The sequence below is a fragment of the Salarias fasciatus genome, chromosome 6 (assembly GCF_902148845.1).
Source record: "Salarias fasciatus chromosome 6, fSalaFa1.1, whole genome shotgun sequence".
Classification (NCBI taxonomy): domain Eukaryota; kingdom Metazoa; phylum Chordata; class Actinopteri; order Blenniiformes; family Blenniidae; genus Salarias; species Salarias fasciatus.
In genome coordinates this window covers 33,079,060-33,103,679 of record NC_043750.1, presented here as the reverse complement: position 1 = coordinate 33,103,679, position 24,620 = coordinate 33,079,060, and the positions used below count along the sequence as shown (strand labels likewise).

The 24,620-nt window shown below is 44.4% G+C and overlaps 4 protein-coding genes across 4 annotated transcripts; all 4 read right to left on the bottom strand.

Moving 5' to 3' along the window:
• Window positions 1-1,926: 1,926 nt before the first annotated feature.
• On the bottom strand, window positions 1,927-9,306 carry LOC115390895 (mitochondrial dicarboxylate carrier-like). The gene is made up of 11 exons (XM_030094939.1): window positions 8,803-9,306; window positions 5,966-6,085; window positions 4,499-4,613; window positions 4,383-4,431; window positions 4,266-4,307; window positions 3,705-3,748; window positions 3,498-3,568; window positions 3,299-3,391; window positions 3,135-3,212; window positions 3,000-3,056; window positions 1,927-2,905 (listed from the first exon to the last, which is right to left on the bottom strand). Exons 1-11 carry the CDS (start codon window positions 8,890-8,892, stop codon window positions 2,804-2,806), a joined length of 861 nt encoding a protein of 286 aa, XP_029950799.1. The 5' UTR covers window positions 8,893-9,306; the 3' UTR covers window positions 1,927-2,803.
• Window positions 9,307-12,684: 3,378 nt separating this feature from the next.
• LOC115390900 (claudin-9-like) lies at window positions 12,685-14,913 on the bottom strand. The gene is made up of 2 exons (XM_030094944.1): window positions 14,792-14,913; window positions 12,685-14,700 (listed from the first exon to the last, which is right to left on the bottom strand). The coding sequence occupies exon 2, from the start codon at window positions 14,533-14,535 to the stop codon at window positions 13,867-13,869; it is 669 nt and encodes a 222-aa protein (XP_029950804.1). The 5' UTR covers window positions 14,536-14,700; window positions 14,792-14,913; the 3' UTR covers window positions 12,685-13,866.
• Window positions 14,914-16,557: 1,644 nt separating this feature from the next.
• LOC115390886 (GTPase IMAP family member 4-like) lies at window positions 16,558-19,264 on the bottom strand. The gene is made up of 3 exons (XM_030094928.1): window positions 19,103-19,264; window positions 18,850-18,921; window positions 16,558-17,921 (listed from the first exon to the last, which is right to left on the bottom strand). Exons 1-3 carry the CDS (start codon window positions 19,158-19,160, stop codon window positions 16,990-16,992), a joined length of 1,062 nt encoding a protein of 353 aa, XP_029950788.1. The 5' UTR covers window positions 19,161-19,264; the 3' UTR covers window positions 16,558-16,989.
• A 2,982-nt stretch (window positions 19,265-22,246) lies between these two features.
• LOC115390892 (GTPase IMAP family member 7-like) lies at window positions 22,247-24,412 on the bottom strand. The gene is made up of 3 exons (XM_030094935.1): window positions 24,285-24,412; window positions 24,078-24,170; window positions 22,247-23,460 (listed from the first exon to the last, which is right to left on the bottom strand). The coding sequence occupies exons 2-3, from the start codon at window positions 24,160-24,162 to the stop codon at window positions 22,634-22,636; spliced, it is 912 nt and encodes a 303-aa protein (XP_029950795.1). The 5' UTR covers window positions 24,163-24,170; window positions 24,285-24,412; the 3' UTR covers window positions 22,247-22,633.
• Window positions 24,413-24,620: the final 208 nt, after the last annotated feature.

The following is a 24,620-nucleotide window of genomic DNA, read 5'->3' as shown; positions in this document are numbered from 1 at the left end:
AGTGACAAATGAAAAAGCCAAATTCACCTTTATTTAACTGAGAGGGAGGATTCAGCGCTCTTCAGGGATTTCTGCTTTATTCGCTCAGTCGTTCCTGCAGATTAACTGAGTTTTATAGACTGAGGTGGGAAGTCAGACACGCTGAACTGATGAGGGACCTCACTGTGTTTCAGCTAAATAAGCGGATCGATTGGGAAGAGCAGTGCTGATTGTGAAGGTCTTTGTTGTTATTGAGTAGATTTTGTTTCACTTGTGGAGCAATAGACTGAAAAAAACGGCATGTGTTTGTTTATTCAGTATTATTTGAGTATTGCTGTGTTCTCTCTCTGCGGAGCATCTTAACCTCGAGTCTGAGTTTCAGTTCTGAGAGAAACGGCATGTTGTATGAAAATTACAATTATTACAAAGAACTTCATTTTTGAAAAAGATTTGCTCTTTTTTTTCTTCTCAGTATGTTCCCAGACTGTTGCCGAGCTGCGCAGAATAAAAAAACATGATTTATTCTGCGATCGCTCCGAGTTCCACTGTGACCTTTCAGTTAATAAAATTTCTGTCTCAGCCATCGCTTCTCTCTCAAGGAGGCTCATATCAGACTTTGCTGCATTAAATCACATGCTGACCCCAGGACACTGGTCACAAAGGATGTCTTCTTTTTTTTTTTTATTTTATGGTGGAAAACCACTCACACAGGAGGAACATGCAAACTCAGGCTAACCACTGGTCCACCGTGTGAGTGGATGAAAACGTCTCTCCTTTCAGTCAGTTGAAGAACACTAAAAAAGTTTGATTACTACCACTATTTTTGGTGTAAGTTGAGTTTTTCACTTCAACTAATACTTTGTTAAAATAACTAAAATATGCGAGTTTTTCCACAACATTAACGCAGATTTGGTAAATGGTCTACACTTATATAGCGCTTTTACACTGCATTGGCAGAGCCCAAAGCGCTTTACACTGCATTAACACATTCACCCATTCACACACACATTCACACACCAGTGGAGGCGGCTGCCATGCAAGGCACTCAGTCCATCCCCTGGGGGCAGTTCGGGGTTCAGTGTCTTGCCCAAGGACACTTCAACATGCAGACAGGGGGAGACAGGAATCGAACTAACAACCTCCCGATTGCAAGACGACTGCTCTCCCCACTGAACCACAGCCGCTCCGCAGATTTCTGAGCTAAGAACAGTACTCAGAACTGCAGTCTTATCACTCTGCAGGGAGATGCATAAACAGTGGTGCGAATACTATGAAGTTGAACTCAGAGGAGTATTCTTACACATATACATCTGTGTGGCTGGAGGTGAATGGGTGGAGTCACTCTGGTGATGGATAGTGTTAATAAAGGACGGAGCAGCCCTGCTCATCAGGGCAAAGAGACAGGAGCACACCGTTGTCATTCATCATTGCACTGATCTGCACCTCTGGAAGATTACCCCTGATCTCCAATCTGCAGCAAGAGCTCAACTAATGTCTGTCCTTGCTTTAATGAGGACAAATATCCAAGTTATGTTCCGATCCCTGATAAGCACCGAGTCTGTAACACAGAAACAAACACACGTACATGTTGAATTAGTATTTTAATTTCAAAATTAAGAGATCATACTCTACAATACACAGTCACTAACACAGAACCATTTCCCCAGTTTCATTGCAGTCGGGCTGCTGTTACTGACAGTATGGCTGAGTTCAGGAACATCCACATGCAGGCACAGAGGTCCTGGGATCAAGAGGCGTTAATGCAGCATATTTAACACGCTCCCACGCTGCCCCCTGCAGGACAGAGACTGTAAGGCACCCTGTTACCAGAGCAGGCACAGCAGAGGACGCCTTACTGCGTCCCAGCCACAGAAACACCAGCATGTCTGAAAACGAGAGCGAGCAGCGCTGCTTTCTACGCTACCAGTTACTTCTTCTATTTTTTAACTAAAGTGCCTTTTAAATCAGCTGCATCCTGAGTCAGAGTGTGACACTTAATGACACTGACCGAGCAGGAACGTCACAGATGGGAACATGTACACTGAGCAGCAGGGGACCACGAAAAGACAGATGAGATGCAACAGAACCGGGAAAACTCTGAGGCCTTTTCATTCATCAAACAAGCTTGGTCCTCTGTCTGGAGAAGAACTGACAGCAGTGCGACGCCCGTGGAACAAATTCCAGCTTTGAATGGCTGCTCGTAGATTTCCAGTTAGCAGACTGATGGGAATGAGTGAGGCGTCGCGGCGCAGGCAGCTGGGTCCATCATGTTTTAAGCCTCATATTCAGGAAAATACCACAGATTATTCACTCATGGAGAGGCTGCAGTGTGTTTGCTTACAGCTTTACAAGGACATTTAGTACCTACAGTAAACCCCGCGTTGGCTCAAGATAATGACGACGGTGTGTCAAAACACGACATGACGTAGCAACAATCTGCATGTTAGCACATGCACCACTGGCCTAAGTGCAATTAAAGGTTTGGAAATGATTAAAGTTAGTATTTAACTTTATCTGTATCGATCAGCCGGAGGCTAAACGGAGGTCTGCTAGAACTAATCTATCCCAGTCTTCTCTGAAGCTGGCGGGTTATTCACTGACATATCATTACTTTACATCGAGCATCTATTACTTTTAGTAGGAGGAAGGATCAGGTCCTTTTAAGACACTGGTGCTCTCAGAGGTAGAGCAGAAGGAGAAACCACACAGTAGCACGCCGTACGCGTCTCGCCGTCTTCCCTTTGAATCTTGCACTTGTTGAGCAGCAGCAGAGTGACGAGGGGGGGGGGGGGGCAAGCCGAAGCCGGCCGGTCTTCGTTCGGCCTCATGACAGGATGCGGACGCCGAAGTTTTGCCTGAGCTGCTCCAGGAAGATGAAGGTGAGCACTGTGTGAGGAATCAAGCGGATCCCTGCGGGAACGAGACCCTGCCACGAAAAACACAAATTCTTTTCAAGTGCAAAAAACAAAAAAATAAATGAAAAAGTTGAATTTGTGACAGAGCGTGAATGTTTGTGTTACCTTGTAAAAAGCCAGCGGACCCAGCCGGGCGGTCTCTCTTAAGCAGTGAGTCACCCCCTGAAAATAAAGACACAAGTCAGCGTGGAGCGGCCAGAGATTCACAGGAGAAGGATCGGCAGCGAGGCCTGCACTCACTGCGTACTCCCCCTTCGAGTTCATCAGCCGCGTCTTCAGCACATCCAGAGGCTGGCAGAGGAACGTCGCACAGCCTCCCTGCAGAGCAGCAATTTACACAAGCTGAGTCAACATCCCGCCGAACGCCACGCCGACTGGAACAAAACACACACACAGATACTCACGGCGATGAAGCTGGAAACAAAGTGTGTCATTATGTTGTCTCCCATAATGCCTGTTCCCAGCACCAGCTGCTTGGCCTGGTCGTAACACGCCAACTGCAAGGGAAAACAGCAGAAAGCAAGCAAGATATGGTGATTATGAATAGAAAAGAAGAGAAAAGAAAAGGTTTCCTTGATGCCAGATGAGACTGGAGTGCTTCACCTGTCCCACCGTGACCAGAGCTCCTCTGCTGGAGGCCATGGACGCTCCAGAGAACAGCCTCCTCACGCCCTCTGCAAGGTTCAGAGAGGAGATCAGCTGTCAGACATGCTCAGCCTGCAGAGAGACCCTGATAATGATCTGTGTGTGTGTGTGTGTGTGTGTGTGTGTGTGTGTGTGTGTGTGTGTGTGTGTGTGTGTACACCGAACCTTCTCTGGCCACTCTGAAGAGCCCGTCGATGGCGTGTTTGTAACTGCAGGCAAAGCACAAATTTAGCTAAACAAACTTAAAACCACATTTTTTTTCCTACATAGGAAACAAACAATATTCAGCATTTTAAAAAAATGTATTTTAGCTTCTGGTTGAAAAAAAAAGCATCACATCTAACATGACATCTGATCAAAAAGTTTGAGATGCTCTATTTTGCATTTGATAAAGTCAAATGTTTCATGCGGAATAATACAAAGGCCCCATTTTCACGGCAATGTTTGAAGTGAAAACATTATTCTAAAGTTTTTGTTTCAGAAAAGTGTCATTTTTACACAGTAAAGTTTTGAAAACTATCCACATTTACACGGAAAAGGCAGAATCACTGAAAACAATGAAGAGTTGAAGAAATGGACACAAAAAGCTGCGAAAGTTTTATGATTTTCACTTGAAGACACTTGAAAATGGGGCCTAAAAGACATGAAAGTCTCAGAGAATGAACTGATGGAGGAACTTTTCTTGTACCTGAAGGTGGAAAGTCATTGATAAAAGTAAAAACTCACTTCCTCCTCTGTTCTGGTGGCAGTTTCATGTCATTCTGCATCCTACGGTCAAAACCACAGAGTTAGTTTTTCTCCAACATCAACCCATGACTTGCTGTGCGCTCGTCGCCTCCGTACCTCACGTTGACCAGGTCGGCCGGCGTGCCGACGAAGCCGCCGGTGAAACCTGCCGCGAGAGAAACGGAGCTTGATTGGAGCGTCTGAGAGCGAGTCAGAGAAGCGTTTGGTTTTACCTCCGAACGCCCCCAGCAGGACCTTCTGGTAGAACGGCATGGGGCCCTGGCTGCTGCTGCCCAGCATGTCCCTCACCGTCTCATAGATGGCAAATCGAGTGAGGGAGTAGGACATCTGAGGGAGGAGAGAGGAGTTCAGACGGAGCTGTGCTCCTCTTATCGACTCTTTTCGGCAGGAGACTTAGAGAGCCTTTCTGTTTTGTTGAGTCAGTTCCTGCCGTCATGTCCTGCTGCGCCAAAGCTTCCTGCTATCAAACCTTCCTGGCTTCACATTACATGAGGAGAAAACAAAACAAACAAACTCTCAGCTGTTACGACGAGCTTTTTTTAAATCATTTACTGGGAAAGTGACCTTATTTGAATTCCTCTTCATTCTTCCAAAGACTGTCAAAATCACTACTGACGTGAAAAGAATGTACACAAAGACACAAAGACACACTGATAAACAACTCCTGACCTATAGATCGTCTTTGATTCTTAATAAATGACACTCGACTGTACGTTGCATTGGAGGACAAAGTGCCGTGCAGTGGTTAGTGTTCTAACCTCACAGCAATGATCTCGGGTTTGAGATCAGGGTTGAGCGTTCATGTGTGGAGTTTGCATGTTCTTCCTGTGTGTGCATGGACTTCCGCCCACAGTCTCTAAAAGTCTCTTAATGGGCAACTCCGGTTTTTTGACACCTGGAGTCGGAGTCCTTCAGAAGTTATTTAGATCCAACCGATTAAGCCGCACTTACCGGGGGCCACGGCAAGGGATCTTCAGCGCGGGACATAATCTCTGCAAAATCGCTCATTTGGGCTATATTTTTTCATCCATCGCCAGTGTTATCATAAAAGTCAGCTCGTCTACCGTCTTCAGGTGGGTCAGCTGACTCCAAGCTGCACGACGGTTGTCTGAGTGAGTATACGAGCATGCACACACCTATAAATAAGGTCCAGGTGTCAAAAAACCGGAGTTACCCTTTAAACACATTTTAATTCAAGGGCCACATGGAGTGGGCCGGACGAGTAAAACACAACTTTAAACTTGATGGAAACGCTTTTTTTTTTTTTTTTTTTTAACTAAAAATAAAAATTCACAATCAGTGAAATGGATGACAACTCAAATCGAATTTGTTCGAATAAACAAATTAATATTTTCTTTGAATTTATTGGATCTTCCTGTGGATCAGTTTTGGTCCACGGGCCTTATGTTTGTCACCATTGCTCTAAACTGAATTCCATTCTATTTGGTGGCTAGTGACCGCCTGTATGCATGAATATGAGTGTGTGAGACGATCCGTGTTTGTCCCGTGATGGACTCCTGACCCCCCCGCCCACAGTCAGCTGGGTCAGACTGGATTTGACCAGCAGGTTCGGTTTAATCAGACTCGACCTGAGGAGTGTGAACACACTGCGCAGAACTGAACCTGCTGTGAAACACTGTACTTTCAGGGAAACGGCGAGCGGACGGGACCAGACGTACCTGTCTGCAGAGAGACGCAGAGAGGCCGTTGTAGAGAGCCAGCACGCCGTCGTTCTTCACCACGTGGATGGCCATCCCCACCATCCTCTTCTTCACCTCCTGCTGCGTCTGAAGGTGCACCTGCCAGACGGCCCAGGGTTAAGAAAGCGTGCGAGTTACTCATGGTGAATCTTTATTAGGCAAACAGGTGCAAATGAGGAGAAAATGTTCATTTGGGACTGAATTTTTCTGAAGCTGAGGCAAACGGAATGTAGGACGTCCTGGATTTCATTCTTTGTGAAAGGTCAAAGGGCAGGATAGTCTGGACCAGGGGTGTCAAACACATTTTTAGTTCAGGGAACACACACACACACACACCGATTTAATCTCAAGTGGGCCGTACCAGGAAAACAGAGGCTTTGTTTGGTTTAAGTTTCTTGTGGGCCCTTTTTGGCCCACAGGCCTTATGTTTGACACCCATGGCCTGGATTATCTTCCATGAGACCCTGACACGGAGAGAAGAAGTAATATGTAACAGAGAGAGATAACAAACAACCCCTCGGCCTCCAGAGGCCTCACTGTGTTATCAGGAGACGTGCGCAGTCGTGTCTTCTGGTTCAGCTTAAAAACCTCAAAAACACCACGTTTCCAGCTCCGTATCATCAGGCCTCGATTCTAGTAACTTCAGGGAGTAACTGCTTGGTTTGGTGAAATTATACACACTTTCATTATGTACACTACGCGCCACAGGAAAGTTAGAATTTGAAGGTTATTTTGGCACTATTTCACCGGCCCGGCCCACTGGAGATGGAAGCAGCCCTGAATTAAAATGCGTTTGACACTCCTGCATCAAACACGTGAAAATGTTAGGCTATTATTATTATGATAACTTTAAGGCACCGTGCGTCATAAAAATCAATGAGAAGCCAGTCTGAGATTACACATTAATGCGAGCTGAATTTACTCCTATTATCGATCTATAAATAATCAAAGCACGCCCTGTGTGTGACATTCAGCCGTGTGTGTTCACGTGTCTTCCTGATCATTCAAGGAGTTTTCCTGAGGCGAAGTCGGGCACAGTGACAGAAACCATGAAACATGTGCTCCCCCCTGTCAGAAGATCACAGCCTGGAGGCGCTGCCGTCAATCTGTCCTGCTCAAACTTTAGTTTAAACATTTTTTTCATTTTTGTGTTGTCTACTGATTGTTTTTCTGCTGACCGTCGGATATTATTGAGCTGCTGCTGGTTTTTGGGAAATCCATCAGCAGTTGTGACCGTGACCTCTCCCTCAGACAAAAGAAGCAACTTCCCTTTCGCTAACCGTGCTCAGCCTATTTCCCCTTTCATCAAAGTTTGTGAAATTCAGTTTGTGACAGTCGGTTGTTCCTTTCACCCCCACAGCCTCCTTCAGGCAGACGTGACGACGATATCCAGAGAACGACCTTCATTCAGCGCGCTGATGACCAGCCTCCTCTATAAAATTACACAGCACATGAGTCTAATCACAGGTTACTGGGATCAGGGTCATGTGCTGCAGCTTTCAGTCAAACAGAGACGGATGACTGAGGAGGACTTCTGGCAGAGGAGCATTGTTTTATCCTCCTTACTGAAAAAACTTGGGCACGTGCCGCCGTCCCCGTGCTCCGAAATTCCTACTATGATGCTCTGTTGCAATTCACTTCACACTGGATCTCCCATAAAGTTTGGTGCAAAATCTAACTTGAAAAACACAATAATCATCTTTTAGTGTCTCTTCTCTGTCTGAATGGAGCCTCTGTGGCTGACTTTAATATTCTGAGTGTGCAGATTCACACTTGTCTTTTCAACCTCAAGGACTTTTTAAAGGGTGTTTGAAGGTTACTTTGTCATGCAAAACTTTTCGAAGTAACAAATTAACACTACGTGTGCCGTTACTTGATAATAAAATGTGTGGGAAGAGCATAAACCTCAACAAAATAGATTTGGATTTTTTCAGATTAGTAACATATTTACATAAAACCTACTTCACAACCATTTTAACTGGTTGTTTCATTATTGTTCATTTCAAAGACAGAAAAACTAAGTTTTTAAATCTGTTCACTTCTCTTATAAAGGTTTCGAGTACTTCCAGTCCTTTCAGGGGTGTCAAACATAAGGCCTGAACACCAAAACCGGCCTAAAGGAAACCGTGATTTTTTTATTTATTTATTTATTTTTTTACAAAATTCTTATCAGGTACAACAAAACACTGCGACCAGAACTGGGATATCAGTGATGCTGCCATGAAAGATGGCTACCTCAATCTATCATTAGTCTCAAACCCATGCTGTCAGGGTGAGTTTGTAAAAAAGCATCCACAATTAAACATTTCCGAGGACATTCCACTGTATTTAGCACCAGAAGAAACCAGTACATTTGCTTCATGTCAAGTTTGTAGTAAATGTTTCATCACAAACTCATAAAAAAGATATACAAACACTACATAGAATAACTTTAAAGTTTAAAAGGTTATTATGCCACTATTTGACCAGTCCAGCAGACTCAAGATGAAACAGGGCTGTGTGGCCCCTGAACCGAAGTGTTTGACCCCCCCGGGTCCTACTGCTGCTGAAGCAGGGCAGTGCTGTTACTGGGACACAGATCGGTTTTTTGTCCTGACATGAGCCGGATGTTTCAGCGGTGTTGCTGGAGGAGGTGTGAGCTCTCAGTCAAGTCAAAACCTGCAGAATAAGATGATAAGAAGAGCTCCAGCCTGAGTCTCAGCCCTGCCACTGGAAACAGCTGGCTCCTGCTGCCCCACCATGCACCGTGCTCCGCTGCTGCAGCCGGACATGGTGCCTGCAGGGAGCGGTGCAGCCCCCCTCCCTCGGCCCCTCACCTTGAGGAGATCCAGAGGATGCGTGCAGCAGGCGGCTCCGCACGAGGCCAGCCCGCCGAAATACCACCGTGACATCCGCTTCTCGGTCATCGTGTCGCCGCCGGGGCCGTCGTCCGATGCTGCGGTGACTTGCTCCGCCTGGGTCCGCCTGCTCTGCCCGCTTCCTGGCCGGCTGTGCGTCCGAGGGCTCGTGTCGGTCTACAGCGGCTCGCGCGCGGCCTCGTTAATCTTCAAACATTCCGAAGAGTGTGTGCGCCACGGGCCGGGGACTTTGGGCTCCCGCAGCATCACGCGTGGAAACGGAATGCGTCGTATGTGTGAGTGTGTGTGTCTGTGTGTGTCTGTGTGTGCGCGCGTGCGCGAAGGCCACGGGTTTCCAGAAGAGAAGAGCCAATTGTATGAGAGGACGGCGGAGCTGCCTCCTCCACCTCGGAGGAGGGGTGAGATCCAAAGGTCGGGGTAAAAAAGGTAAAACTGCCCCGCGCGCTCATAGACGTGCATACCCCACTTTCACCACCACCGCTTATTGTCATGAGTGTCTTAAAGAGACAGGCGCCCGCGTGCAGCGGCGCGCAGACTGAACGGGGTCCTGTCCCTTTAAGAGAACAACAGTCCACGTTCTCAGGCGAGCGGCGGCGGCGTTGCCAGGTTGGTTGAGTTTCCGCCGACTTGATCTGGTTTCGAACAAGTCGGACCAGAAAAAAAGCCTCTTTAGGCGATTTGAACTTAAAAACTTTTGACTCCTCTCAACATTCGGTGAGTGTTTTCAGAAAATGTCCCAGTTTCTTTCAAATAAGTCACGGGGGAGATTTATTTATTTAGAGAGGGACAGAATCAGTTCATATCAATGACAGTAATTGATTAATTCAGTCTCATTATAAAAACCTTTTAATCATTCACTGTTGTAAAAGCTTCAAACAAGAGCAAAAGGTCTACTGAGCCACGACACTGAATGCAAACGTAGTTATCATCCATCTGCTCACATGTGTGCAGAAGAATGACTGAATTTGTTGTGCATGCAGTAGCAGTGTTTCCTCCTTTCACAGCCTTTTCCAAAAAGTTACATAATCTGTGGCTCCAAGCACCCAAAAAACAATGAAAGTGTGTGTAAGCCATGTAAACTGTGTTATATTGACCTGCTCTCAGTGACTAAACTAATGTCTACATATTTTAAACAAATCTGATCGTATTTTATTAATCCTCTTGGGAATATTCCTTTTCCCACATTTCTCCATCCTATTTCTAGGGGGTGATGGAGGTCAAGAGTCATGCTGAGGGCTTCACGGTGGTGACTAAATCGAACCTCTGAACTCCTGACCCAAATTCTGCTTCTTAGAATTTAATATGAAGATAATGATATTTAATATTCCTCCATCCAAGAGAAAGTAAAGAATGCTGTACATAAGTAATGCATTGTGGGCTTTTTAAGGTCAAGGTCAAGGTGGACTTAAATGGTTTGTGATTATCGGTGTGTGAATGTAACAGTTCAAAGTGCTTTGGGTATACCTGAACTAATTTCCCCTCTGCAATCAGTGGTACAAAAATAACTTAAAAATCTCTTCAATGAAATACTGATAGATACAATGCTTCTTCTGTCTATAAATTGTAAATAATAGCACATTTTCAAGCCTTATGAGACAAATAAAAAATGTTAATGGTGTTGTGAACAATACTTCAGGATTTTTTTTGGTAACACTTTACTTGAAGCACCCGGTATAACACATTATAAGTATTTATAAACACTCATAAATGATCACAATGCTTTATAACCCACTGTACAGCATAGGGTTAGGGTTAGGTCCTGGCATTGTGATCATTTGAGTGTTTATAACTATAGCTACATGTGCTATAATAGCATTATAATGCTTTATAAATGTACTTATAATGTGTTATACTGAGTGCTTTAAGTAAAGTGTTATCTTTTTTTTTTTTACCAATTTTGTAATGTAATAACATAAGTAGCATTAGTCTCATAAATGTATGAATTACTGTGTGAGCACATCAGACAAGCAAAATGCTTTATGTGAAATGCCAGCGAGTTTAAATATGCACTCAATAATCCGTTAACAAAAAAATGACATTTCTGTGAATTTACAAAGAAAAAATTAGATATGTAGACAAAATAGTACATTTGAGCTGCAGATTAAACATCATAAGGACTGATAAATCTCCTCACATTTTAAACCCTCCTTAGCAATGAATACTAAAGAAGAGTGAATGCTCTCAAAGTTTCATTTTGTCAAACATCTGGCCTGCTGGATACATGTCTAACAGAATCAAATCCAACCCACCATATTCTACAGAAGAGGATTAGGGCCACTGGAAAAAAAAAATCTTTAATTCTGACTTTTTTTGTCAGAATTCTGACTTTAAACTCAGAAGTATGGGTACAACTAAGGTGTAGGAACAGGGGGGCAGCCACATGTGTACCGATGATCTCGGACTGGGCAGAGTTTTTACTAGTGGAGAAGCTCCCAGAGAAGCAATAACCTCAATGGGAGAGCAGCAGGTGAGTGAAAATGATCGCTGTTTTCTGCTCAGCGTTTGTAAAAATGTGAAATAGCTGCAGACATAAAGGATGCTACCTGCAGGCATTCGTTAGCTCGCAGCATATCCAGTCATGGACAGTATCCAAACTGTCCTGAAGAGTCGACGTCCTGTGTGTTTTCCATCCCAGCAGCCAGGTGACTGGTTGTCATTGGAGTTTACTTTTCATTTTCTTTCATTCTGGTAGTGATGCAGTCTCTCGCAGCGGTCTATTACAAGTAGAATAAGATTTATTCTTTGTGTTGTATTGAGATGATAGATGGTACTCACAGTTGTAAGGTGTCGTGATAAGACTGCTATGTTCATGTTGTTCTTATGCTGCTTGCCCCGCAAAACAAACTAAATAATAAACTGCAAAGGACAGCGGCAACAGCAGCGAAACAACCTGCTCTTATGAGGTTGGACGGCCTGCTGCGACATTAGCACAGCTACGTGAGAGCAGATGCTGCGGACGGTTTGGACCTGGATTAAAGAACCACGACCTGGTTTAAAAAACCACTACCCAGTTTAAAGACCACTACCGGTGTAGACTGGTGGTACGGTGTCATCTCTCACTCGGTCATTGCTGCCAACGTGACAAAAAATGAACAAACCTTGGTGGACTTTGTGATTATTGTCTGGAAGCTGATTCATTTAAGCTAATAAACATGCTACAAGCTATTGAGCATCTGCAGTTAGCATCCTTATGTCTGCAGCTATTTGATATTTTTACAAAAGCCAAGTACAAAACGATCATTGTCACTCAGCTTCTACTCGTGCATTGAGGATATTGCTTCTTCGGGAACTCCTTGACCACTTTTGTCCGACTGTGATGGATTGTTCACCCGTTCCTGCACCTCAGTAGCCCTCCGAAAAGGTCCCCTACAAATACCCATAGTTTTGAGTTTAAAGTCAGAATTCTAAGAAAAAAGTCAAAATTCTGAGATTAAAGTGAGAGTTTAACTTTTTTTTTTTCCAGTGGCACTAACTTTCTTTCATAATAATTGAAAGATTTTATGGAGACGGTTTCAGGCCCTTCAGCGGACTGCTTGCTGACTCAGGGCATGGTTCGTCTCTGTGTCTTCGACAGCTACACACAGTTTTATTTCCCACACATTGTAAAAATCACAATTATGGCAGCCCAGCCACATTCATGCACATGTGCAGGCTTGTTTAATACTTGGAGACATTAAACTACATCACACAATTTGAAGCCTCACCCAGAAAAGCTTAAAAAACAAATTCCAAACGGGCAAATCACAGATGAGATTTTAATGTAACGAGCCAACAGGTAAAAAAATGTTGCAAAACAGTGTTTCTCAGTGAGATCAAATATAAATTAATAAATTATGATGACATGCAAAGTCCACACAGAAATATAAGGAACTGAGCAGGAGTACTGTCTCTGAAAAGTTCGAATGCTGCATTTGAAGTGAGCCTGCAAACGCTGTTTATTTCACTTGTCCAAACACGTCGAAACCGACTGGGGTAACACACACGTCTTTGGGGAAGTGAAATGTGTGAATAAGACAAAATCTTAACCGGGTTATGTTAAATTTGTCGATCAAATACGGTGTGAGAAAGAGAAGACTAAAAACGGTTCTGGTGGAAATGTCAAGGACCAAATGGACCATAAAAAAAATGAAGAAGCTAAAGCAGCTGACTGGACGATAATTCACGACTGACATGCGAGGTGAACATACTGTTGTGTCAGCTGTCCTGCATACACCAAGAATATTTATGTGGAAAAGCCTCCATGTTGGCTGGTCATTCATGTCCGCGGCACAAAGCGCAGTGGAACGGCAAAATGTTTATTGGAGGTTTTTTACAGTCTGCATGTTACACCAACATCTCTCTGAAGCTTAGACCTCAAATCACAGATATTACAGATATTCAGTATCTATGAACCAAAGCACCCATTTACTACAGCCAGATGTTTTAAACTGCCTGAAACTGTTTAACCTAAGTGTGGAAATGTGTGACAAAAAATTGACTTGTCACTGATAATCTAACTTACAAGAGCAAAACTCTATATTTCTATAAAGACAAAGCAAAACAACACGTTATATTTCTTATTGAGCAAAACCAACAACAACAACAAAACTTGTGTAGAAAGTCATTAATCGAGCAGCGCCTCCACTGCCCACACTCACTCTCATCAGCATACACACTTTTACTATGTACACTGGCCTTCTGTACACTCACGTCCCACACACACACGCACACTCACAAATGCAGACATTCACACACACACACACTCACAAACACAAGCAGAGGGCGCCTGGAATCCAAGAAATGTAAGTCACATGCATTAGTAAACATGTAATCATCTGAAGTCCTCCCACAGCTCATCCCGACTCCCACTCGCCGCAGAGCTGTTCCACGTTTTACACCCTGAATGCAGCTCACTCACCAGCCCAAACAAAACACCTTTTTTTTTTTTTGTATAAAATAAGACAAAACAAAGGGTGTCAGTTCCAAAGGTGTTCCTGAGGAGGTTTAGTTCTCTTCTCACCTCACAGATCAAACAATATGAATTCAAACAAAAGATTTCTCCTGTTGCTTGGCGTCTCCCGCTGCCCCCGCCTGAGGGTTGTCCTTCGCACCTCTCCCGAACACCGGCGTGGCTCTTGTCCCCGGTGGAGGGGAGCCGATATGCAGCAGAACTCCCCCCACTAGGAGCATGACGCTGGCCCCCCAGCCCAGGTACAGGGCCGGCCCCAGCTCCCTCTTCAAAGGAGCCGCAACCTTTGGGTCGTAGAAATCCCGGATGATGGCGTAGGCAGTCCAGCAGATCGGTATCAAGTAGGCAAGGCCCGCTACGATGAAGAGCACCCCTGCTATCCTGGCCAGCCGGGCCTTGTCGGCCTGTTTGCCGTCGCCCATGCAGTGGGTGCACTTGGCTCCCGAAACGCCGAGTATGAGGGCCAGCAGGCAGAGGAGCAGGGAGAGGACCGTGAGGCCCCGGGCAGCCTGCGCCGACGTGGGCAGAGCCAGGGTGGAGTCGTAGGTCTTACACTGGATCTGACCCGTGGTCTGGGACAAGCAGTTCATCCACAGTCCCTCCCATAACACCTGAGCGATCACCAGCTCCCCCCCAACGAAGGCAGACACGCGCCACAGGGGCGCCGCACACACCAGCGACCCACACACCCAGCCCATAACGGCCAAGACCAGGCCCAGCACCTGCAGACCCGTGGACGCCATGGTCACCGAGGACACACTCACTGTCCTATTGGCCTTCCGACGATCAGCTGCGTTATCGTTCTTTCTCAGGAGAAGATCACAGGGAGAGAAGTCTTCACGTGTTCTCAGTCATTTAAAGAGACGTCCAGTGAGTCTTCTCCTCTGGTCTTTCTTTGCATCAATGTACTGTGAGAAAGGAGAAAAAAAATACCAGCACGTTTACTTTACAGACATAGATTTTGATTGATAATGTTTTCAGGAATTCTCATGAACTCACGCTGCAGCTGTTTGTCCACAGTCGTCTCGACGACCCTTGATGTGTTTCTTGGAAATGAACCATATGATGTGAGTCGTGTGTCTCCTTCGTCCAATGTGACTGGACAGCTTGTCTGTCTGGATCCCTTACACTGCTGTGGGAGGGAAACACTGTGATGCTGCATAATAAACACACACACACACACACACACACACACACACACACACACACACACACACACACACACACACACACACGCTCAGTCTTGTATTTCTATCCTTGTGGGGACCGTCCATTGACTCCCATTCATGTCTAGCCCCTAACCCTGACCCTTACCCTAACCCTAACCCACACCACAACAAAGCCTAACCCTAAAGAAATGTTTTTGCACTTTTACTTTTTTCAGTAACAACAACATGGTCAAGAAAACACTGTTTCTCCTACTTAGGACCGGAAAAAGGTCCCCACAAGGCACGTCGTTCCACGTTTTGCTATCCTTGTGGGGACATTTGGCCCCGACAAGGATAGAAATACAAGAACACACACACACACACACACACACACACACACACACACACACACACACACACACACACACACACAGCAGCAGCAGCACAGGGACACTAGGACACTTTGTTATGGACACTGTTGTCTGCTGTCATGTTGTCATCACTTTGAGCTGCAGTGGGCAGAAGCAAAAAGGAGAAGACTGTAAGATGTACTCAGTGTTTGTCACATAGTTTATGCATGACGTAATAAGACATTTTAAAAAAGAAGAAGACATTTAAAGTGTTGTTTGATTTTAGATTAAATTTTCTGGTCAGATTTATGTTTTGATGCAAAAAGCTTTTTTGGGGAACTATAATGAGAGCTCATGCTTAGTAAACGTGCTTGTTTGTTGAAGGTTAAAGGATGAGTTTTCTCTGTGTTCAGCCACTAGATGGTGGTGCAGACTCTTCACAGTGTCACTGTTCAACCAGGAGCTCATTCCAGCTGACACTGGAGCAGCTCAGCTGCTCTTTATAAGGGAAACAGAAAATACATTCACACCCACGGTTCATTTAGAGTCACCAGTTCACTTCAAAAGGCTGTTTATCTATACTTTATGTTACTTTTTATTATCTTATAAGAAATTAAAACGTGTCAGTCACATTGATATTGATCTAATTAGATTAAATTACAGCTACCTTAACTGCCTTACTTTCATCTTATCAAAGCTTAACAATACAGTAAGACTGTGTGTGTGTGTGTGTGTGTGTGTGTGTGTGTGTGTGTGTGTGTGTGTGTGTGTGTGTGTGTGTGTGTGTGTGCATGCATGTGCGTGTTATATTTCTGAAATGAAATCTTGCCTACTGCACTTTTTCATTTGAATGAGTTAAATATTGTAGAAAAAGTGAAAATGTTTTTTAATTTACATTTCTCCAGTTTTAAAAGATTATTCACCTAAACTAATCTGACAAATACCCTTCACTTCTAACCTAATGAATGGGAATTAAATTGCATCGATTAATGCTTTTTTTTTACTTGAAAAAGAGCCAAACAAAGCCTGAAAATCTTGACCGTATCAAACCAGAAACTGTAGTTGTTTGTTTGTTTGTTTTTTTAGTGAATAAGTAACTGATTTGAATCTTCAGCCCACTCTGGTGTGTTTCAGCTGAGCATTATGGGAGCTCGGCACACTGTGTGGCCCTGTTTTGTCAAATAAGGGCAGTCATGCACGCTCGCCATTGTTTCCCATTTCCTCCAGGAAAATGAGCTTGTAATGTTACTAATAATAAAGCGAAGAAAACAGAACGTCACAGCTTACGTGGGGGTTGATGCTTCACATGCAGAGATGTTTTATTTTTTTTAGGAATTATCACATAAGTTATCACATAAGTTCATAAGCCACATATTTACAGAATTAATGTTTTCCCTCAAATCTCTGGATTCAAAGCTGTTGCCATGAAAGTAAAAGTTCAAGTATAAGTTATACTCATATATCAACCTTAAACCATAAATGGGTTGAAACAAGGACAAAACCAGGCGTTCAGTTCATACCGTTTGTTTACTGTCAGCATTAAATTCACATGTAGTTTTGCTGCACTTCATACAGTAAAGAGCCAGAACACGTTCACCAGTGGGGGCAGTGCAGCAGCGTGTGTGATACTGCGATGGCAGTTTGTGACACTGAGTTAAATGCAGATTTATTGCAGATGAGTAAGCACGTGTCCTCTGTGTTATACGGGGATGTTCGCTTTGGCTTTGCATTTCACGCCCTTCCATATCAAAATGCCGCCTAAGCCGCACAGAACTCCCAGGACGAGCGCCGGGGCGCCGAGCGCCAGGGCCACCGTGGTGTCCGCCCCCACCGCGATCACCACGCCGGCCAGCACCAGGGCCACGGCCGCCGCCAGGGCCACTCGGATGTTCTTCCGCCTGGCCTTCTTCTTCTTCTCCTCCTCCTTCAGTTGCTTCTCCCTCTCCGCGTCCCACATCTTCCTCTCCTCCTCTTTCTTCTCCTCCTCCTCCTGCTTCTTTCGCTCCTCCTCCTCCCTCAGCTTCCGCTGGGCCTTCTCGTACATCTCGTTGGTGTAGTGCTTCCCTCCGTTGTCCTGTACCATCTCTTTGATCATGGTGATCAGCTCCGCGACCTGCAGGCGGTCGTCGGCGTCGTTGTTGTTGAAGGCGTGGTACCGGCGGCCGAACGTGATGGAGAGTCTGCGCAGCTCCTTGCACTCCTTCAGAGCGTTGTCGGCTTTCGCCTGATCCTTACACGTAAACAGCATGATAGTGTACATCGAGGCGTCGTCCCCAAAGTTGTCCTGGATCCACTTGACGGCGTTCCGCTCCTCCTCGGTGAACCTCACGCCGAGCCGGATCACCAGCAGGAAGGCGTGGGGCCCGGGCACCGACATCTTCACGCACTCCTCGATCCTGGTCTTCAGCTCGTCCTCTGTGATGCCGGTGTCGAACAGGCCCGGCGTGTCGATCACCTGCACCGCCGTCCCCTCCACCTCGCCGCTCTCCGTCTCGCAGTGCTTGGTGATGGAAACGGGGCTGGGGTCCTCCCTGAAGGCCGCTCGGCCCAGGATGGTGTTTCCTGTCGCGCTCTTTCCTGATCCGGTCTTTCCCACCAGGACGATCCTCAGTCCTCCAGACAGATCCAGAGCTGTGGCAGCAGAGTGCATCTGTTAGAAGGGCCTCTCCTACACAGTCAGTCTCTGACATAAGAGCATTTAAAGCTGCTTCAGTTGAGGTCTTAGAAACATACAAATCGATTAAGAAAAACAAGAATACACAAAGCTGTCAAGAAATCCAACAGTTGCTTGTTTAGTTGCAGCTCCTCTGCCTGACAGCAGCTCAGATCTCATCAAAGAAGATATATATGATGAGCGTTTCAAACAGTGTAACTTATTTCTTTCAATAACTTTTGAATGATGGAGGTGTCATATTTAAGAACATCAATAAAGCCTTGAACATGTGCAGATGTTATATTTTGAATATTTTCTTCATTTCATCTCCAAATATCAAACTGTTAGTGTGTCCTGCTGCCTCTCATATGAATGCCTGTCAGCAGTTAAGCTCACACGTTGTAGGACACTCTTTAAGATACTTGGATAATCGACATTCCCATCTCAGGATGCAGTTTAAAGATATTTTAAGACATTACTGAACTCTCACAGAGACTTCCAGAACTTTCCACCTCACAGTTTAACACATTTCCTCCTGTCTGTGTGTGAGTTTAGAAGAAACAAGAAGAAATGTAGGGATGACCAAATACAGTCACTAGTTTCATGAAATACCGTAAAAAAAAAAATGGTTTGGTTTCTGTGACGTCTCCTGTACTTTATGTCAAGAACTTAATACATTTAATAGTAATTACAGGTAGTTTATGTGCCTCAAGAAAAGCTATCATGCCTCTAATAGTTGATTTAAGCCCAAAATAACCCAATGAAATAACACCAGGTAGGTAAAATTTTGTCACTGATCATTAACACTGAGATCATAAATTGCCACGTATTCATGTAAGTTCCCATCAGACGGCGGTTTGTCTGTCTAGTGTCTTTGTTTCTTCAGAGACAGTCAAACAAACGTACCTTCAAAGTTATTCAGGCCACACCCGTCAGAGCGAGGGAGAGTCCTCTGCTTCTTTTCTCGCAGTGGTATCGCTGTGTCACGGTAATCACCCCAGCGAGACACAAATGGAAAACAGACTATTAGTCACTGGCATCGTGATGGAAATGTTATTTTATCTCCTCTCTTCTTTTCAGTCTCAGCACGTCTCACTACAGAAAACCATGGTTGACATCTGTTTCCGGTCTTGATGTTGAATCACAGAGGTTGTCTTACCTTCAGCCATTTCTTCAAATCTGCCGTTTCCAGGTCCCAGGTGACCAAATGTGTTCATCCAGAAATGAGTTGTGTAGTGAGACGAGGAGATCGGAGGCTCAACATTCACACGAGTTTTGTGAGAAGCTTCTGGATGCCCGGGCTCTGCAGAGGGGGCTTCCTATTTCCTCTCATTGTCTTCAGTTTACACGTGAATCCCCTCAGAGGACGTCCACGTCCATTCCATGAATTTGCTGAGCGGCGTTTGAGAACCAGACAAGTTTAGTGTGTTTTATCAAGTGTGAGAGCAACACAAGAAAAGCTTCCGAGCTCTCGAGCAGACGGCGTCAGGTGAGCTCGCTGGGAATATGAAACGAGGCGTTTGTTTCAAAATGGGGGAGAAGAGAAGAAAACCTCAGGAGCCGATCGCATCCTTCTATTGTTGAAATCCCCATTCATGACAACCAAGCTGTTTTAAATACAGAGAAGAAACTGCTGCATTTTGACCTTTGACCTCAGTGTCTGATGAAGTTTCATTAATAACAATACATGACCTGACAAAACCTCTCAAGATTTTCTCCTTCTTACTCACTAAAACATCTTTTTTCTCATTGGCTTCCATTTGCATTGAGTCCTGCTACAGAACTGTGTCGGTTTTGCTACAATATCAGACGAACAGTTCCGGGTCATGACCTTATTGTGTCCATGTGGAAATTTATCACATCTTTCCAAATCTGTTGATGCTACTAAAGGCAGTTATGTTAGTACTATTTTGATATTTTCTACTATTTTTGCATTGTTTGCCTCTTGTGATGATTGTGTTTCTCAGTTTTAAAAGGATTTTGTTTCCAAAGCTGCGAGATGAATGAAGATTGTGGCTGTGGCTCATTTTGGATGGCGAGCGGATCGTCCACTAATAAAACCACACCTTATCCGACGTCACCTTCACTTTATTTTAGTGCTGGGCAACGATTAAATTTTGTAATCGCGATTAATCTCATTATGCGCATAATACAATAATGAATTCAAAAGTACTCTGTAATGATCATCCTGCCCACAGCCGGGGACAGGGACCTTGGTTGTTTTTTTTTTTGCAAGAATTTAGCAAGAAGCATAATTTTACAATAATAATTTTACAATTCATCAAATATGATTTATAATAACTTAAAAACTTAAAATGCCAAGTCTTTACCAAGATTGCCACCCCCGACCCCCCAACACACACACACACACACACACACACACACACACACACACACACACACACACACACACACACACACACACACAAGAGCTGAGCAGATGAAAAACGAAGTTTGTTATGAGCGCACACTTCCTCAAACTTCATTCTATCTCTAACCCTCAGCTATAGAAGGCAGGATAATTTCAGTTATGCCGAATTCTGCCTCATTAAGCCAGATTGTGTGTTGAAGGTAAATTTACTTTATTTTGCATGTTTTCAGCGCCTGAAGAATGCCGAGCGGGCCGAAACGGTGTGCCGGCAAAAGACGCGATTTAAGTTTCACTTTCGTTTTTGTCGTATTTGCGCTCCCCATTTCAGTTTGTGCCTTATACCGGCCTTTTTCGCGTGATTTTTCTGATAATTCGGCCGCGTTCATTATGGAAAATAATGAAGAATGGACCGTGTTTCACTGCAGAAAGCGCTGCAGCTGGGTGCGCTTTTTTGATGCTCAGCTGGAGCGCAATGCGTGTGTGGGGGGAGGGGTGGGGGGCGTTAACGCCTGATGAAAAATATTTGTCAGCGTTAGCAGTGCGTTAACGTGCCCAGCCCTATTTTCAAATGTAAATCTTGTGAATAATTGAAGGGAAAATTATTTTACCCAATTTCACATTGATAAATGGCCTAAAAAGAAAAATCTGAGAAAAAAAATGACCTCCACACTTTGTTTTTATTGTAAGAGCAAGAACATCCAGCATTTGATTTCACATTTAGAAATTTTCAGAATATTTAGAACATTTAGAAAAAATTTTCACATTTCCATGATAAAAAACTGAAATCAGAATAAACAAGTCTCATGAGAAAGAGAGTGGACCCAAAAGAACAACATCTTAGAATAAATGGTGACACTTTACTAAAAGGTGCATTAAGGAGTTTTACAACTTTAAAAATACTTATTTTCCACCATAAATATGTTCCACATTTTTAATGATGCGTACAATGTGCCCTGACATGTTCATTACAAGTACCTCTAACAGTGCTAAATTGTCACTTGAAAGTTGCAGTGCCGGTCCGGCACCAGCATTTTTTTGGGGAGAATTTGAAAGGAACGACGTAATGCGCGCTCCGGCTGGTTAGGTTTCGCTTTGTCCGCCATTACTCCACCAGATGCTTAAGGCCTCAGTATACTCCCCCGTCGCCGCCACGGCGTTCCTACGCCGGCAAACCTACGCCGCTACTGAACATATCTTGCTCCTGCGTCAAGGGAACGCCCTCCTCTGCCAAGCCGCTAGCAGTCACAACAACAATGCGGCTTCCGTAGCTCCGGCTTTACCTAGACATAGATCTATAGACATAGATTTCTAGACGTACGTATCTAGACACGCGTGCATTTACCGAACATATATCTGCATATATGACATATCTGGCGACACCGGGCTGTGGTGGAGGAGAGGCTGAGCAGACCGTGATGAAATATTGGTGAAACTAATGAGCTTTTGGACGATTAAAGCCGTTTTCGGAGCGGCTATACACGTAGCCCCATCTGCTAACACTGCTAACAGTACAGGGATGTGCGCCGCTCAATTTTGGATCTCAATTTCTCCCGAAGCACTGTTCGGATCAGAAAAGCATTTCGGGTGAGTTCTACTTTATTCTATAAACAACGCGAAAGCGGACCAATCACAGCCCTCGACGTTCACGTCACCACGCGTCGAAACGACGCGAAGTCACAATTTTCGGGAGGCGCACGTCAAGCCCCGACGTAGCCCGACGTAGCCCGTCGTAGGGCTACGACGTCTACGTCGTAGGAACGACGTAGCGGCGACGGGGAAGTATACTGAGGCCTTCAGTGAGCAACAACTGAGCAGGAGCTTCCAGAAAGTAAGAAGAGACCAGCTTCTAGCACTGCCACAGCTCCAGCACAGACTCCACCAGGTAAAAGAAACTTAAATTTTACTTGAGCGCTACTAAACGAGCGACGACGGAGTTCCCCTCTTCCGTGCACGCGAGCCACAGGGACGAGTTTTTTCACTAAGCTGCATTATGCCCAAGGCCTGCAGGGGGCGCTGTTTCGCATAAAACGTGCAAACTCCTCAATGCACCTTTAAGGCGCCCCTGTATAATACATTACAAGTCCCAATCCAATTTCTTCTCATTTCCTTCCCTATTGTGTGTTACACGATGAATTCTCCTTGTTTAACTTGAATTTTTTTACTACTCTCTTGTGTCACGATCTCTCTTCAATAATTGAAACAGATACAATGAGATAGTCGATCCACTGAGGTTTCCTGCAGACCCCCACATGAAGGATCTAGGACCCAGCCCAGAGGTTATTTCACAATGTCTGTTTCAACATTAAGTTCCCTTTTCCTTCAAAAATTCAGGTTCTGCTCTTCATCGGATATGCAGTAAATACTTGCAAGGGCTCCAACTGCTCCACCTGCGACTGCAGAAGGGGGGAAGAACCATCCTGCACCGACAAGCCCTGCAGAGGCAACAGCTAACTTTTTACAAAGAGCGATCTTTTCCTCCCTTTCCCTTTTCTTTCTTAACATTTCTTCAATTTCTTTTCTCTTCCTTCGTTCTTCCTCTTCCATCTTCCTCTGGGCTTCTTCGTAGTCCTCACTGGTGTAATGTCTTCCTCCGTTTGTTTTTACCATTGCATTTATTATACTGATTAGCTCTGCGACCTGGGTTTTGCTCTGTCCTTGTCCATTGATGAATGAATGGTATCTTCCTCCACACTGGTTTATCAGTCTTTGTAAATCTTTGCTCTCTGACATATAAGCTTGTAGAGATTTCTCCTTCAGTGAGTCGGCATGCGTAAACAGGACTATGGTATATATTGAAGCATCTAAGCCAAAATTATCCTGGATCCACTTCACAGAATCCTGCTCCTCTTTTGTGAATCTGGACGCCAGACTGATCACCAGCAGAAAAGCATGAGGTCCAGGGACCGACAGCTTAATGCACTTCTCAATGGTTTTTTTCACTTGTTCTGGGGATTTCTTTGTGTCAAACAGGCCTGGAGTGTCAATGACAACAATTTTCCTTCCGTCATCTTCCACTTCTTGCCGGTAGCAGCCGTCAGTCACTGACACAGGTGAAATGTCCTCTCTGAAGGCGTGATGGCCCAGGATGGTGTTTCCAGAGGCGCTCTTTCCCGATCCAGTCTTTCCCACCAAAATCACTCGCAGATCTTGCAGAGATGTGGAGGAAATAAATAAAAGTTTAATCGATCAGGGTGCAACTGTATGGGAAGTTTTGGAAAAGAACAGTAATGCAGGTCTATGTATGAACTCAAAAGCTGGAAATGAAATACACTAAAAATCAACATTAATTTTCATTAAAACTACTCCAAGCATAATGCTGAAAGTGGCTACAGCACTGATAATGTTTCTCTGCAACACTACAATGTGGCTGCTATGTGCACTTGATCAAGACAGTCCGCACGATTAAAAAAGGAACAAACATGTTTCCACATCCAGTAACTATTGACTTTTTGCTCAGTGTTTACACTGACTAGTTACATGACTGCATTCCTGTCCAAGGTGTGTGTAGCTTAGGTTAATCTTTCCAAATGTTGGTATTCTTCCTGTATTAATATACTTGAAACTTTTTTTTTTTCTCAGAGAGAAATAACACTTATGGTTTGATGTGCACTTCTCAAATTTAAGTCCAGCTTCTAAAGACAGTGGTCTGATTTTATACACTTGAAAACGCTGTGCACCCATCAGAGGTGAAACTCAAATACTGAAGTTCCAATGAATATTAAGATAATTATCTGTTACAGTACGTTTGTTTGAAATGGCTTACCTTCATTTTGACTTTGGCAGAGAGTTAATAGAGTGAGCAGCAGCACGAGGATGCACTGCATCAGCCAACACTTTCCACAGAACATGCCTCCAACTGGAACAGAGGAGGAAGGGTGATGATAAGAACAGCGACGATATGATTAGAACAGATCTGGAAATCCGATTAAACCCAGTGGTTTTAGAGTGACAGTATTCAGAATTATCATACCTTTACACTGACTGCAGGGATGCACCGTGTGTTAGCAAGCTTCTCTCATGGAGTGCGTCAGTCTAACTTTCGTTTTCCTCCAAATGGTTTCATTTCTTCTTCCAGCCAATGAAAGCTCTGGTTCCCCTTTTTAACCCTTTATATGTTTAAATGTTTCACGAATATGATTATTTTACTTGAGTGGTTTAAAAAAACAACGACAGAATTTTATCCCACTTTAAGTATATCTGAGAAACAATTGATCAGAACTGCTGATATTTTATACATTTAAAATGTGTTTAAATAAAATAAATCACGCCTGGAAATTCATACTACTCTTTAAAATTTCAATTTAGA